The sequence below is a fragment of the Tachyglossus aculeatus genome, chromosome 7, assembly GCF_015852505.1.
Source record: "Tachyglossus aculeatus isolate mTacAcu1 chromosome 7, mTacAcu1.pri, whole genome shotgun sequence".
Taxonomy (NCBI): domain Eukaryota; kingdom Metazoa; phylum Chordata; class Mammalia; order Monotremata; family Tachyglossidae; genus Tachyglossus; species Tachyglossus aculeatus.
The window spans coordinates 30523322-30539830 of NC_052072.1; the positions used below are offsets into that span (position 1 = coordinate 30523322).

Sequence of the window (16509 nt, forward strand, 5' to 3'; positions counted from 1 at the left end):
TCATTCAATCGTATTTATTGGGCGCTTACTGTGTGCAGAAAAGACCCCAGGCTTGTTAACTACTGTTAAAGTTGCTTCCGGCTGGAAACTATGAAACTGAAAAAGATACTGTGAATTGTAAATAACTGATATCCGGGAATAATTTAAGAGTTCTTAATAAACGGGTTGAGACTGTGAGCCTCAAGAGGGAGAGGGCCTGTGTCCAACCCGTTTTGCTCGTATCCACCCCAGCGCTTAATACAGTGCTTGGCACATAGTAAGCGCTTAAATACCACAATTCTTCTTCTTCTTATTCCTAATAAGTATGATTGAATGTCAGGAAAGAGTTACGGGGGTGGGGTGTGTGAAGAGGGGGTTGGTTTCCTGAAGTGACCGGTGTTAGTTAACCCCTGAGGCCCGGGCTCAGGTCCGAAGTGGGGGAGGCGCCCCTTCTCCATCCCGCCCCGCCGGGTCTTTCAGTTTCGTTTCCCCTGGCCCTGCCCCTCCCTCCCGGGCCTCTCCTTCAGTCGTATTTATTGAGCGCTTACTGCGAGCGGTGCACTGTACTGAGCGCCTGGGAAAGTACATTCGGGCAATCCCTGCCCACGACGAGCTCCCCCGGAGAGCCACCGCCTCCACGATGCCCTCCAGGTTCAGCCGGCGGCAGCTGTCCGAGATCGGACGGCTCTTCTTTAGTTTCCTGGCCGAAAATGAGGGGGCCGGAGAGACTGACCGCGAGAGGCTGCGGATACTCTACAACCAGAACTTCAAACCCAGGTATAGCCCAGACCCACCCCCGGGAGGGCATCTCTCCAGTCCTCCAGCTCCCGACCGCTTAGTACAGTGCTCCTCGCCAGTAAGTGCTCGATAAAGACCAGTGATGATGATGTGATGATGGTCGTCACCCTGGGACTCTGCTCAGGAGCCCTGGGGGTGAGGAGGGGAGTGCCCCGGGCCTTCCCCCCACCCCACTCCCCGACTCCCTGTATATATGTATATACGTTTGTACATATTTATTACTCTATTTTACTTGTACATATCTATTCTATTTATTTTCTTTTGTTAGTAGGTTTGGTTTTGTTCTCTGTCTCCCCCTTTTAGACTGTGAGCCCACTGTTGGGTAGGGACTGTCTCTATATGTTGCCAATTTGTACTTCCCAAGCTCTTAGTACAGTGCTCTGCACATAGTAAGCGCTCAATAAATACGATTGATGATGATGATGATGATGACCGGGGCCTGGGGCCTCCAGGGGTGAAATGAGCCCAGAATTAAGGGACCCTCCCGGTGGGAGGGAGTGGGGTGGAGGGAGGTGGGTGCTGAGAAGCCACCACCCGGTGCCCCTGGGCCGGGAAGTGGTGGTTGTTTGCCCACATCTCGCTTCCCGTCAGCGAACACAGGTGCCCCCCTGGGCCGAGGTGGCACTTAGGCTCACTGACCAGCAGAAATGAGGGGGAGAGGGCCGTGGGACACTGTCTTCAGTGAGTGTTGGGGAAGGTGGTGCTGGGGGGACCGCCAGTGACCCTAGACAGCATCCTTGTTGCCTCCTCTACCCCCTCCTGAATGCTGTTTCATTTTTTAGGGTGTGTAATGGTACTTTTTTTTTCAGGCCAAATGGCCCTCAGCAGTCTGGAAGGAGCACCCAGCTTCATCTTAGTCCCCTGGCTGCTCCAAGGGTCAGGCCCCTTAATAGTTGGTGGTGGGGAGGGAAAAGAGCCGGGGGAGGTGGTGGTAGGTACCCGGGTTTTGTCTTCGCTTGAGCCTCAGTCCTCCTCTTCCTGTTTGGTTCCCTGCCGCCAGCCAAGACACCCCTGTGCCCACCTTCTCTTCCATGCTATATGGCCTGAGAACCAGCAACCAGGCCAGAGTGACCAAGGAGAATGTCATTTTCCGCAAGGTGAATAATTCAGACCTCCTCAATCCCCCAAAGAACGGCAGTACAGGCCCCAACCTGCCCTCAGCCCCTTTAGCCTCTGTCCCCCTCCCCCCGTCCCCATTCGGATCCCTGCCCCTTTCACCTCCCCCCCACACCAACAGGGATTTGCCAAAGGTATGACTCTAGGGAGAGTGGTGGGAAAGATTGGGAGAGGGGAAGAATGAGCCCTTGGGGAGGGGCAGAATGGGTAGATGACCGGATCGGGTGTGTCACCTCCCTGCTCTTACCCAACTGACTGCAAACCAACCCTTCCATTTGCAGAAAAAAAACAAAATAAAGTTGCCCCCAAGGCCTGCTGCTGAAAATAGGCCACTGGGAATTGAACGGCCAGGAGGCAAAAAAGCAGTTTCCCTGCTGAAGCAGATCTTCGAGAACAGGTATCAGGTTTGGGGAAGGAATTGGGCTGGTGGTGGGTCCCAGTCCACAGCCCCTTACCTCTAGTCTGCCGGCTCCCACCTGCAGCTGACATCAGAATTTGGGAAATAATTAAAATAATAATAATAATAGTGGTATTTATTAAGCGCTTACTATGTTCCAAGCATAGCAGTGTGGGGGTGGGGGGGTACAACGTAATTAGATTGGACACAATTTCTGTCCCACCCGGAAATCATAGCTGAAGGGGGAGGGAGAGCAGTTATTTAATCCCCATTTTACAGATGAGGAAACTGAGGCATAAGGAGGTTAAATGACTTGTCCAAGGTCACACAGCAGGCAAATGGCAGAGCCAGGATTAGAATCCAGTCTCCTGAAGCCCAGTCCTGTGCTCTTTCCACTAAGCCACACTGTGTCCCATGAAGCAGGGTTAGATGACTTTCCCATCTCTTCCGACCACACTAGACCCTTCCCCTCATTGCCCCCCGGGGGGAAAAGGTGGCAGAGTTTTAGGGTGGTGGAGCCAGAGATCCCCAGTGCCCTGAACCCTCAGGCCCTACTCAATCCCCCAACTTCTCTCCAGGCATGAGCTGATCAAACCAAAGTATGGGGTGGATGTGGAGTTGCTGGAGAAGAAAACAGTTGAGGTCTGCGATGGACGACTTTACATCCGCATCCAACTACACCAGGAGGAGAAATTGACCCTGCAGCTGCAGAACAGAGGGACCCAACCAGTCAGCCTCACCCGACTCTTCGTATTTTCCTGTGGCTCCCAGATCAGCTTCCAGATCCTGGATGACAATAAGCCGCTACCCCTCGTGCTCCATCCCAGTGAGAAGGGGGTGGTGAAGGGCAGGGGACCTTGGTAGAGTTGCGTACCGGGGGAGGCCGTTTCTAGAGGGACCCATGCTGAGGCGCCTGGTGGAGGGAGGCTAAACTCACTGTCAGCCCCTTCCTCTGTCCCTCAGATGACTCCCACAGGCTCCAGGTCCACTGCCAGACTGACCACATGGGACATTTCCCAGCGACGGTGCTGTGGAAGTTAGCGGGGCCTGGGGCTGAGTTCTCCATCGCCCGCTTCCTGGCATTGAAGGCTCAGAGCCCACTGACTCAACAGCTGGGGCCCACGTCCCCCTATAGACCCTGTCAGCTCCTACCAGATCCCCCAAGAAATGCCAGAGTGGAGGAGGGGGAGAAACCAAACAGGTAACACACACGAACACACGTGCACTCGTGCACACATTCATTCATTTACCCCTCAGGAGAGGTGCCAACTTTTCAACTCCTGGATTGAAAGGCAGGAGGCCGAATCTGACCTGGCATTGTTGGACTCTTCCCAGATTTTGGCATAAGATTTTCAGAGTGGCTCAAGACCAGAGGCTCCTCTCAGCTCTGGAACTGTAGCCCAGGCAGAGAAAGCCACCCACTGCTCTGGAGCCTGGGTCCCCAAGCCTTTCCTGGCCCCAGTGAACAGGGGAGCTGAGCTCATTCCTTGCTCCAGCCCTGATCCCCAGAACAACCACCCTCTCCTCCCCAAACTCCCGTCCTGCCGTAGCAACTCCAGAGCTAAAGTGAGGGCCGAGAAGCATCTTTTCCTACAAGATCTTGGAGCTGATGTGAAGGACAGGCCCACTGCAGAAGTAAAGGGCAGGAGAGAGAACATTTCCTAGGCTGAGTGAAGAGCAGAAGGAATTCCAGGCCTGCCATGGCCACACTAGAAGGAAGCAGTCTGAGGGAGGAGCCACCCTCATGCAGCCTCCAGCTACCCAGACAGTTCCAAGGAAGGGGGCAGTTTAGCTTTGTCTGTCCCTGCCCTGCCTTCTCTTGATCTAAAAGGAGAGAGAGAGAGAGAGAGTGTATGTTGCGGGGAGAGAGGTGGGTGGGTGAAACTAATGGCTCCCATCAAAACTTCAGAGTTGGCATCTCTACCCTTCAGGCTGGGACAAGGCTCGATGCTGGTAGGAAGGCAGTCCAACCCTAACCCTAACCCTCTTCCCTCCCAGCACAGTGGAGAACCATCTGGAGCGGACTCTGAGTCTGGGGCAGTATGACTGCTCCCATCTCAAGCACCTGGTCCCTGCACTGTTGAAATCAGACTCCAGCACTGACAACCCTGAACTTCTTCGGATCAGGTACCTTTGCCCCCCATTCAGTCCCCGACCCAAGCAGCCCCTTCCAGCAGCCACCCTCACACTCCTCCCAGCTCTCCTCCATCTCATTAATCGTCCTGAAACTTTTCTCCTCTCCCTTCCCCCCAGCGCCTCTCCATGCAGATGACACTAGAGGCAAAGTCAGTGCAAGACCCCTTTTCCATGGCCTCCTCCAGCTTATCTTTAATGACATCTATACCATTGCCCCCACTCTTCCAACTGCCCACCCATTTCTGAGTGCTCCTCTGGGGTGCAATTACTGGGGGATGAGCTGGGGGCTAGGGAGTGCTGATGCCCTTTTCCTTCCCCTCAGGTCACAACTCAATGCTCCACTGAGCTGGGGCAATTATGGGAAGTTAAAGTTGCTGCTGCAGCTGGAGGAACTGCGGAGGCAGAGGGACATTAAACAATACCATCTCAAGGACACAACTATGTCGACTGAACCCCAGCCTTCCGGTTGGCCCTACCTCCTCACTCTTAAGGTCAGTGGGGGAAACACCACATGCCCTCCTTTTTACCCTCCCTCCACCAAGCATAAGCCACCTTGGAGATCCCTTGCTCACCCCCTGTCCTGTTCCCTCTCCTTCCTCCAACCCTGCTGGTTCTTTGCGAGGTGAAAAGGGGAGGGGGAAGGAGGTGAAAAGGGGAGGGGGAAGGAGGAGAAGAGGGAGGGGGGAGGTGGCCTAGTGGAAAGAGCGCATGCCTGGGTTCCAGTCCTTGGTCTGCCACTTGCCTGCTGTCTGACCTTGGGCAAGTCATTTAGCTCTCTGTGCCTCAGTTTCCTCATCTGTAAAATGGCAATGAAATACCTATTTGTCCTACTTAGACTGTGAACCCCATCAATCAATTAATCATATTTGTTGAGTGCTTACTGTGTACTGAGGAGAGTACACTGTAACAGAGTTGGTAGATATGTTTCCTGTCCACAACAAGCTTACAGTCTGGAGGAGGAGACAGGCATTAATATAAATAACAGGATATATATTTAAGTGGTGTGGGTCTTAGGGAGGAGTGAATTAAAGGGTGCAAATCCAAATGCTAAAGTGACACAAAAGGGAGTGGGAAAAGAGGAAATGAGGGCTTAATTGAGGAAGGCCTCTCAGAAGAGGTGTGCTTTTAATAAGGATTTGAAGTCGTGGGGTGGGGGGAGTGATAGTCTGTCAGAAATGAAGAGGTTGTTACAGGTCAGAGACAGGATGTGGGCAAGGGCTTGGCAGCGAGATAGACAGTATCGAGTCTGTTGGCATTAGAGGAGCGAAGCGTGTGGGCTGGGTTGTAATAGGAGAGTAGGTAGGCAGGGGCAAGATGACTGAGTGCTTTAAAACCTGTTATAAGGAGTTTCTGTTTGATGCAGAGGTGGATGGGCAACCACTGGAGGTTTTTGAAGAGTGGGGAAACATGGACCGAACTGTTTTGTAGAAAAATGACCTGGGTAGCAGAGTAAAGTGCAGATTGAAGTTGGGAGAGACAAAAGACAGGGAAGTCAACAAGGTGGGTGATGCAATCAAGACAGGATAGGCTAAGAGCGTGGATTAACGTGGAAGCAGTCTGGATGGAGAGGAAAGGGCAGATTTCAGCCTTGTGGTGAAGGTTGAACCAACAGGATTTGGTGACAAATTGAGTATTTGGTTGAATGAGAGAGATGAGTCCAGGATAATGCCAAGGTCATGGGCTAAGGAAACAGGGAGGATGAAGGTGCTGTCTACAGTGATGGGAAGGTCAGAGGGAGGGCAGGGTTTGGGTGGGAAGATGAGGAGTTCTGTTTTGGACATGTTATGTTGGAGGTGTTGGTGGGACATCCAAGTAGAGATGTCCTGATGGCAGGAGGAAATTTGAGACTGCAGAGAAGGAGAGAGATCAGGGACAGGGTGTGTGTTTGAACTGATTCTCTTGTGTCTATCCCTGTGCTTGTTACAGTGCTTAGCACATAGTAAGCACTTACCATTATTTAATCCCTGTACAGCCTCTTCTGCTGGGTCTCCCCCCTCTCTACAGTCAGAATCCATCAGGGGCACAAAGATGATGAACAAAGGCAGGCGTGGAACTGGTTTGGACCTGAGGGTGTGCGTCGGTGGGGGAGGCCCGGCCCTGTGGCTAGTGCATATGCCCTGCTAACATGCCGTCTCTCCCACAAGGTCCCTGGGTTGGCCGAGAACCGCCCATCGGTGCTGCGTGGAGACAAAGTGCTCGTCACGCTCAGCCGAATGCGGGAAAATCCAGAGACTGTATACAAGGGCTATGTGCACAAGGTGGAGCTGGACCAGGTCAAGCTGAGTTTCCACCAAAGGTGAGAGAGGGTGTGAGGGCAGGTGTAGGGGCTGAGGGAGGGGAGAAGGAGACCATCACCGCAGCGTGGTGTGGAGGCTGGGTCAAGAAAGGGAAGGGGAAGCAGGGCCAGCTTCCTATGATACTCGAGGTAGGTAACTGCCAGGGTGGCTGCGTCAATCAATCAATCAGTTGCACTTATTGAGCATTTACTGTGTGCAGAGCCCTGTTCTAAGCACTTGGGAGAGTACAGTAGAGCCAGTAGACATATCCCTACCCTCAAAGAGCTCGCAGTCTAGAGAGAGAGACTGAACGTGTCCAGGGCCCTACGTCAAAGCGGGTGGAATTGTGAGAACTAAAGCCTTCAAAGTACTCAATCTGAGCCAGCGATGGCAGGATTAACAGGGCTGTGGGAGGGATGCAAAGGTTCTGTCTATCAATCAATCAATAGTATTTATTGAATGCTTACTATGTCCAGAGCACTGTACCAAGCATTTGGGAGAGTACAAAATAACAGAGTTGGTAGACACATTCCCTGCCCGCAATGAGCTTATAGAGGGAGACAGGTATTAATATAAATAAATTACAGTTATGGACATAAGCACTGTGGGGCTGAGGGAGGGGTGAATGAAGGGATTAAATCAGAGTGATGGAGAAAGGAGTAGAAGAGGAAATGAGGACCTAGTTAGGGAAGGCCTCTTGGAGGAGATGTGTTTTATTTGAAGGTGGAAAGAGTCATCGTCTGTCGGATATGAAGAAGAAGGGTGTTCTAGCCCAGAGGAAGGATGTGGGCGAGAGGTCGGTGGTGAGATAGACGAGATTGAGTAGGTTGGCACTAGAGCGAAATGTGCGGGCTGGGTGATAATAGGAGTAGTGAGATGAGGGAGGAGGGGCAAGGTGATTGAGTGTTTTAAAGCCGGTGGTAAGGATGTTGTAGAGGTGGATGGGCAACCACTGGAGGTTCTTGAGGAATGGGGAACATGGACTGAACGCTTTTGTAGAAAAAGGCGGGATTAGATAAATGCTTGGATTAACTTGGAAGCAGTTTGGATGCAGAGGAAAGGGCAGATTTTAGCGACGTTGTGAAGATTGAACCAACAGGATGTAGTGGTAGATTGAATATGTGCAATGAATAAGAGAGAAGAGCCAAGGATAATGCCAAGTTTACAGGCTTGTGAGTTAGGAAGGATGGTAGTGCTACCTACAGCGATGGGAAAGTCAAAGGGAGGACAGGGTTTGGTGGAAAGATAAGGAGCTCTGTTTTGGACATGTTAAGATTGAAGTGATGACAGGACATCCAAGCAGTTCTAGAGCAATGCAGGAGGTGAGAGAGCTGGGGGGTCACATGGAATGTCATGTGTACTCCCAGCATATCTTGATGAAGTCTCATGGATTGGGAGGGGGCGGTGGGTTTTTCCTTTATTTTAGGGTGGCCAGATGTCCAAAGATGACCTGGGAGGTGGGGAGGTGGGTCAGGGAGCATGTGTAGACTTTCAGGGAGGCAAAGGAGGACTTTCCCAAACTCCCCACTGCAACTTCAACATCCCCTCCTCTCCTCCTGCACAGCCTCCTGAAGTACGTTGTGGACAGGCTCACCTTTGACGTGGATTTCACCTTAAACCGGCTGCTCCTGCGCATCCAGTATCGTGCCATGGAGCTGGCCCGTAAAGAGTCGTTGAAGCCATTGCTGTTCCCTGACGCCCCCCGCAGGGTCCCTCTGATCTCTGAAGACCTGAAGCTCACGTGAGCCACAACTGAGATGGGGTTGGAGGAGCTGGGTGGCTGGGAGTAAGGAAGACCCTGGGGAAACCAGCTGCTCCTGGGGTAGAGGGGAGTTTGACTGACAGAACCCCCCACCCAGCCACGTGCCCTCTCCGCCAGGCTGTTCAATCGATGTCTGGAGTCCAACCCACAGCAGGCTCAGGCCATTCGTAATATCATCCTGGGCACCTCCCGCCCGGCTCCCTATCTCATCTTCGGACCCCCAGGCACCGGAAAGACCGTCACCCTGGTAGAAGCTATCAAGCAGGTGAGGGATGATTGGTGGCAGAGGCGCCGCCCTCATAACCCCAGAGCTCCTTCCACTCCAACCCAAAGGACACCAGAGAATTGCCAGGGGAAAATTTGGGGGGGTCACTTTTGGAAACAAATCTGGGCTTTCCAGCAACTCACTTTTTAATTCTCTGTTCCTGGTTTCCTGGTTTAATTCCTTGTTGTCCTATGATTCTGGGACTTCTTTGTCTCTAAGGAACCAGGAAAAGTGAGAATGAGGATGACTTAAGCTGTTTAAGAAGACAGTGTAAGCACCTCAGGGTGCTTCCTATTTTTTTATGGTTATTTGTTAAGCGCTTAGCATGGGTCAAGCTCTTCTAAGCATTGGTGTAGATACAAGTTTCTCAGGGTGGACACAGCCCCTGACCCACATGGTGCTCACATAGTCTAAGTAGGAGGGAGAAGGATTTAATCCCCATTTTACAGTTGAGGAAACTGAGGCACGGAGAAGTTAAGCAAGCAATTGGCAGAGCGGAGATTAGAACCCAGGTCCCCTGACTCTTGGACCCATACTTTTTCTACTAGGCTATGCTGCTAGGATAGTCACTGCTTTCTCCTCTCTAGACTCTCTCCCCTAGCCTTGGCACTTTCCTAATCCTTTGGTGTCCAGGAAGCCTTGCCTTCTGGGTCAGGGCCTGATTGCTTAGAGGGACGGGTGGTCAGAAACTTCTTTTGACAGACAAAGGGGCTGTGAGGAGGGAGTGAGTTCCCCCTATCCTATCCTCCTTCCCCCTGACAGGTGGTGAAGCTTATGCCAGATGCCCACATCCTGGCCTGTGCTCCAACCAACTGGGCAGCCAACCTGCTGTGCCAGCGGCTCCTGCCCCATCTGTCCAGGAAGGTCTACCGCCTCGTGGCAGAAAGCCATGACTTTCGCTTTTTGCCTGAAGACATCAAGGTGGATGGGAGATCGTGGAGATAGCAGTTGAGGGGAAGGGGCATCAGGACCCAGCCCCTGGGGGAGGGCCAAGGAGTGGGGTTGGGAAGAGGGGAGGGAACTGGGGTAAGCGGTTGACCACTGTTAGTCACTGTCCTCTCCCCCAGGACCACTGTAACTGGGACAAGAACCGTAAGGGCTACATATACCCGTCCAAGAAGACGTTGCAGGAATATCGGGTTCTTATCACCACGCTGTTCACTGCAGGCCGGTAGGATTGTGTGGGAGAATGGCATGGGGAGCTGGAAGGCTGGAGACAGAGGGGCTGTTGGAAGCTCTGTAAGCTCTTTGAGGGCAAGTGCTTAGTACAGTCCTCTGCCTACAGTAAGCGCTCAGTAAATGCTGTTGATCAATAAGAGTCGAGGGTGGGGGTCACAAAAAGGAGAGCATTTGGCTATCACCTCTGGGAGGAGTGAAGGGGGCCTGAACTCATCCTTCATCCTTGCCTAGGCTGGCGTCGGCTGAGTTCCCCCGTGGTCACTTCTCTCACATATTCATCGATGAAGCGGGTCAGGCCTCGGAGCCTGAGAGTCTCATAGCTGTGGCAGGTGAAGTGGACATGGGGAGTTTGGGAAGTGAGGGAGAGTGGAGGGGAGACTGACTTTCTTTTGATCCTCACTCCCCCTCTCTCTCCAGGGTTACTGGATGTTGAAGATTCAGATAACCCGGGAGGTCAGCTGGTCCTGGCTGGAGATCCTAAGCAGCTGGGTCCAGTGTTGCATTCCCCACTAGCCCGGAACCACGGTCTGGGTGAGACGGGGATGCCGCGGCCTCTGGTGACGTGCAGTGGCGGGTGGGGGCTGCTGTTTCAACTTGGGCAGCTTGGGGCTGCTGGGGGAGGGAAATCTTCCTGCTCATGATGTTCCTCCACTGCCAGGCATGTCCTTGCTGGAGCGACTTATGGAGAAGGCACCGCAGTACAAGCGGGGACCAGAAGGCTACGACCCCACTCTCATAACCAAGCTCCTGTGTAATTACAGGTGAATTTCCCTACCATCCCACCCCTACACCCAGTTCACATGTCCAAATTGTTGGCTCCTGGAGGATTTATTTCCTTCCCACTTCTTGGCATTTATGCCCTTGCCCTGCTCCTGCATGACCCTGGCTCCCAGAGAGACACCCAGGAGCCACTAGGCAGGAAGGTTTGCCCACTCAGGGCTCACAGAGGGCTAGTGGGATTGATCAGGGACAAATCCCCTAAATGGAGCCTGGCCTGCTCAGTGGTCTGTGTCCTTGCTGTGTCATCCCCTCAAACCAGGTCCCATCCATCCATCCTGGAAATCCCCAACCGCCTCTTCTACCAGGGGGAGCTGCTGCCCTACGCTGACCTTATGGATCGGGAGCGCTTCTGCCACTGGGAAGGGCTGCCCCGCCAGGTGAGGGGGGGGGGGAGTGGGGTAGGCGGGGTGGGGAGAGACGGATAGCAGCGGGGGGTGGCTGGGATCCTCTTCTCTCGGAGGGGCTTGCATCCTTTCCCACTGACCAGAGCGGGGTTCTGAGGTACAGGGAGGGAATGGGATCAAGTCTAGTGAGAACCAAGGCTGGGACCAGGGGTTGGGGAGGGAACGGGCTGGGGGCAGGGGAGGAGCTGGGGCAAAGCTGATAGCTGCCCCTTCCTCCCATCCCTGCCCCCCAGGGGTTCCCGATCGTGTTCCATGGAGTACTGGGAGAGGAAACGCGAGAAGCCAACAGCCCATCCTTCTTCAATGCCGAGGAGGCCAGCACGGTTGTGGAGTACTTGCATGAGCTCCTGTGCTCCCAGCCCAAAAAGGGACAGGCCCGCTTGTCCCCCCAACATGTGGGGGTAATCTCCCCTTGCAGAAAACAGGTCAGACCTCTGTCCTTCCTTTGCTGCCCCTCTCCCCGCCACTAGCACCAGCCACCAGAACCTGAGGTGGAGGGTGGCACGGGTGGAGAAATTGGGGCTGGAATTGCCAGCCACAGGCTCATAGACCTCTTCCCTGCCCAAAAAAGGCAAATCAATGCAGGGAATGGGATGGGGAAAGCAGAGGGGCTGTGATATTTCCTCCTCCTTCATCCAGGTACAGAAAATTTGTCACTGCCTCACTGTAGTGGACAAGAAACTGCAAAGCCTGAATAACATCAAAGATCTGAAGGTGATTACCCCTCTTCAAGCTCCCCTCTTCAATTCCTTGACTCCCCTTCACCCTCATATCCCTTTCTCCCTTAATCCCCCTTCCCGCTCATCAAGAATAGTTATTAAGCACCTCCTTTGAGCAGAGTAGTGTACTAAGGCCCCAGGGGGAATGGTAAAATGAGATCAGGATGGTCCTTGTCCTTGGGGAACACATGCAGTCTAGCAGGAAAAACACCCAAACCCAGAGACCCGAGCATACAATTAGTCTGAGAGCATATGGCCTATTAGAAAGAGAATAGCACTGGGGCTCAGGAAACCTGGGTTCTGTTTCTGGCTCCATCCATTACCTGCTATGTGACCTTGGGCAAATCTGTGCCTCAGTTTCCTCATCTATAAAATGGGGATTAAATACCTGTTCTGCCTTCCCCTTAGGCTGTGAATTCCATGTGGGATAGGGATTGTGTCCAATCTGATTGTATCTATCTCTGAGCTTGACATATAGTGAGTGCTTAAATACCACAATTATTATAAGCAACAGAATTATGACTGGGCAAGTCATTTGACTATTAAACTGGATTGTGAGTCCTATGTGGGATAGAGACTGTGTCCAACCTAATTATCTTGTATCTATCCCAGCACTTAGCACAGTGGCTGGCACATAGCAAGTGTTTAACTTGCAGTAAGTGTTTAACTTGTAGTTTCAGCATTCTGGGGCAGCTTCACTAGCCTGAATTAGCATCAGCCCCACTATTTGAGGTGAGATCACTGGGAAGTTTTGAGAATTGTAGCCTTGGCTGAAGGTGGAAGGCTGGACTCCATCACTCAAGATCCCTTCCAGCTCTCTAATTCAATGAGGCAGAATGTGGCCAGTGGGGTAGGGAGGTAAGGGGAAGCTGCATGCAGGAGGGGAGTTTTTCAACAGTGCTTTGAAGGAGTGAGGAATAGGGTGCAGGAGTCTCAGACAGGAGAGTTCTGTGCAAAGGATGGGGAGGAACTTTCGGGCTGAGATCACATACTAAAGTGGAACCAGTGAAGAGGGGTAGATATGTACGAGGGGACCAGCTCCTAGAGAGTGTAGCAGCGTAAAGTCAAACTGTAATTTGATGGGAGAGGCAACAGACAAGGATGTAACTGATGGGCAGTTAAAATAACAGAATGGAGAGACCAGTAAGGTGGTGCTTTCAGAACTAGCTTGGTGAGTAGGCTGTGTTCTCATGCTGTGCTATGAAGAGACATGACTGTTATAAAACGGTATTTGTTAAGGACTTACTATCTGGCAGGCACTATACTAAGAGCTGGCAGGTTGGACACAGTCCCTGTCCCACAGAGAAACAGCATGGCCTAGTGGAGAGAGCACAAATCTGGGAGTCAGAGGACCTGGGTTCTAATCCCCGATCCGCCACATGTCTGCTATGTGACCTTGGGCAAGTCACTCAACTTCTCTGTGCCTCAGTTACCTCATCTGTAAAATGGGGGGTTAAAGCTGTGAGCCCCATGTGGGACATGGACTGTGTCAAACCTGATTAGCTTGTAACTATCCCAACACTTAATACAATGCCTGGCACATAGTAAGTGCTAAACAAATACTGGAAACAAACAAACATATAGGGCACACTTGCATGAACTGGGAATTCAGGACCTGGCCAAGTACTAACTACACAGCATGACGCCAGGGAGCAGGAGGCAAGAACTTTGCTTCCCCGTAAGCTGCTGCCTTTCCCAAATGAACTACAGGGACTGATCAAAATTGGTTTGGAACCAACCCAACCCAGCTGTGGGGATATGGATCCTACACTTTTCCCCAAGCTTTTGAGAGGCCGAAAGAGAAGGGCAGAAGATGGGTCATATCTGTGAAATACTTGAGCAGGATGTGAGTCAAAGTGGATGTCAAAGATATTTCCCAAAGTGCAAACTTACGGAAAAGGGAAGATGGTAGGTGTGAAAAAGTGAGGGGTAGGAAAGGGCTTAAGGATGATGACTCAGAAGCAGGAGAAACCTAAAACTGGAGAGTAGGTGAGCTATCATCTGATTATTTTGTATTTACTTCAGTGCGTAGTACAATGCTTGGCACATAGTAAGTGCTCAACAAATACCACAATTATTATTAAATCAGGACTGGAGAAAGATTTGAAAGCCAGCCTCAGAGAGGAGGTAATTGGAACCGCATAAGTGTGTGAATTTTTCCAGAGCGTGTGAGATGAGAAAAGCATTCAGGAGTGAATCTTGAGAAAAGCCGTAGTTAAAAGAGGAGGAAAATAAGAAGCACCAGTAAGAGGAGGAGGCATCGGCCTATAAGTACAGGAGTGCTAGTAGTGCAAGCACTGAGTTGATACCACAGCACTCGGCAAAACTAATCAGCTAGAGGCCAGCTTACAGAAACAAGTGCCAGATATACCTGCTTTGGGAGAGGCCATTCCTCTTCAGAACCATGATTCTCAGGGGTTGGACTCGCAGTCAGGCGACCAACAGCTTCAGGCCTTCCAGATCTGCCCGGAGTCTACGTAGAAGTGATTGTTTCATCACATTACATGGTGCCCCTAAAGGACTTTGGGAGAGCAGGTTGGTTTGTTTTGTTTTATCGTATTTGTTAAGCGCTTATTATGTGTCAAACACTGTTCTAAGCCCTGGAGTAGGTTCAAATCAATCCAACCTAATTAACTTCTATCTACCCCAGCAGTTAGAACAATGCCTGGCACATAGTAAGCACTTAAATACCATAAAAAAGGAGAAAGAAGCAGTGTGGCCTACTGGAAAGAGCATGGACCCAGGATTCAGAAGACCCAGGTTCTAATCCTGACTCTACCATTTGTCTGCCATGTAACTTTGGGCAAGTCAGTTTCTTTGGGCCTCAGTTTCCTCATCTGTGAAATGGGGCTCAATACCTTTTTTCTCCTAATTAGATTGTGGGCCAGGGATTGTCTGACCTGATTATCTTGTATCTTGTCGTCTTATGGCATTGAGTCGTCTCTGACCCATAGCGTTACCATGGACAAACCCCTCCCAGAACACCCCACTTCCATCTGCAATCGTTCTGGTAGGGTTTTGTTTTTTGTTTTTTAACTTACCCTACCTCATACAGGGCTTGGCACCTTGTAAGCACTTAAATGCCACAATTATCAACACCAAGTCACAGTGTATCCAGTTAAATGTTCATTGTTGGAAGAATGTTCCCTAATTCAGCCACCAAGTTCTACCCAAAGCATGTAGTGAATACATGTATTATGGAAGAATGAAATGTACAGAGCTCTGCACAAGGTTGATGCTCAACTGCTGCAGGAGAAGGAACCTAGAAAGCCGAACTGGGGGCTGAGACAGGGCTGGAGGTTGAAGCGTTAACTGTGAGAGCATGGTGAGGGCTGTAGCCACCGGGTGAGCCCATTTAGTTTGGGAAGGAGATGGGAGAGGGAAGCCAGTGGCTAAAGGTGAGTGGGACAGGATTAAGAGACTGGAGGTCTTGTGGGCAAGTAGAGTGCAGGCTTGGACAGGGAAGGTATAAAGTGGTCGTGTGTAACAGAGCACGTGGAGTGAAGACTGGATAAGTTACCAGTCCCTACTATGATCTTAGAGGTGCTGCAACACATGGGGAAACAAGAGTGCCCAAGGAGGGTTCCTCACTGCTCCCCCTCCTTTTTGCTCCCCAGGTGGGCTCAGTAGAGGAGTTCCAAGGCCAGGAACGTTCTGTGATCATCATCTCCACTGTGCGCAGCAGCCAGAACTTTGTCCCGCTGGCCAAGGACTTCAACCTGGGCTTCCTGAGCGACCCCAAGGTCAGAGGTTTGGATGGTCAACTCCCTCACCTCTCCTACCTACTCCCAACTGGCCCCTCTCCAACCCATTTCCCTACAACTTCCCCAACTTTAACTCTCTTCCCACAGAGGTTCAATGTAGCTGTGACTCGAGCCAAGGCCCTGCTCATAGTGGTGGGGAACCCCATTCTCCTGTCCCAGGACCGCCAGTGGAAGACGTACGGATTAATCAACTCAGGCTCCAACCCCAACTTCCCTCCACCACTGCTGTGGTTTCATCCCCGTAATCCAACTCCCACTCTGTAATACACCAGCCTCCCTTACCTGTGATTTCTGCCCTCCACTGTCCTCTCTTTCCCACCGCCGGCACCTTTCTCTGGCATCCTCTCCACCTCCAAACCCTTTCCAATGTGCATCCCTCAAGCCCTGATGGTCCACTCCCCCTGCCCCACCTTTGCAGCAGAGCTTCAAGGAAGGGTGGAGGGGCTCCCGCCCTGAAAAACACATGCTTACATTCCTCTTCTCTCCAAGGTTCTTACAGTTCTGTAAAGAGAATGGGGGGTACAAAGGCTGCCCCTTCCCTTCGGACGAAGAGCCAGGCTCATTTCAGCAGCTGACTGAACTGGGCCGCAGTTCTCCCACTGAAGGTAAGGAGAGGGAAGGGCTAGGATGATGGGAGCCGGTAGGCACACACGGGCTTTCCCTTCCAACTGCTGTATCCTCTCCATTCCTCCCATCCAGATAACCCCCCCGCCAAGGAGAGCATTGCACTGCTGCAGGAGGAGCTAGCCTGGAGGCGTGAGATGTGATTGCCCAGCCCCTGGAGTCTGAGCCACCCACCCCCCCCAACCCTCTATCTGCCCAGTTAGTCAGGGGGAGTATTCATGCAGTTCTAGGTCCAGCTCCTTGGGAAGAGCACGACCTTGGGAGAACTTGGAAGCAACGAGACTCTACTGTTGAAAATAAAAGTTTACTC

The 16509-nt window shown here is 51.9% G+C and overlaps 1 protein-coding gene across 1 annotated transcript; it reads left to right on the forward strand.

Annotated features, from left to right (window-relative positions):
* The first annotated feature begins 540 nt into the window (after positions 1-540).
* MOV10 (Mov10 RISC complex RNA helicase) lies at positions 541-16506 on the forward strand. Its single transcript, XM_038749011.1, has 22 exons — positions 541-756; positions 1778-1874; positions 2175-2290; positions 2869-3116; positions 3254-3491; positions 4289-4417; positions 4749-4917; positions 6571-6722; positions 8267-8443; positions 8582-8729; positions 9492-9650; positions 9797-9900; positions 10140-10237; positions 10326-10439; positions 10567-10669; positions 10948-11065; positions 11326-11517; positions 11732-11806; positions 15429-15554; positions 15663-15751; positions 16065-16180; positions 16275-16506. The coding sequence occupies exons 1-22, from the start codon at positions 620-622 to the stop codon at positions 16340-16342; spliced, it is 2973 nt and encodes a 990-aa protein (XP_038604939.1). The 5' UTR covers positions 541-619; the 3' UTR covers positions 16343-16506.
* Positions 16507-16509: the final 3 nt, after the last annotated feature.

Bases quoted from the DNA above. Each gene is read 5' to 3' on its own strand.
- MOV10 (XM_038749011.1), top strand. From the start codon at position 620: ATGCCCTCCAGGTTCAGCCGGCGGCAGCTGTCCGAGATCGGACGGCTC. The intron at 4,418-4,748 runs GTACCTTTGCCC...CCTTCCCCTCAG, and splicing joins CCTGAACTTCTTCGGATCAG to GTCACAACTCAATGCTCCAC. The intron at 11,518-11,731 runs GTCAGACCTCTG...TCCTTCATCCAG, and splicing joins TCTCCCCTTGCAGAAAACAG to GTACAGAAAATTTGTCACTG.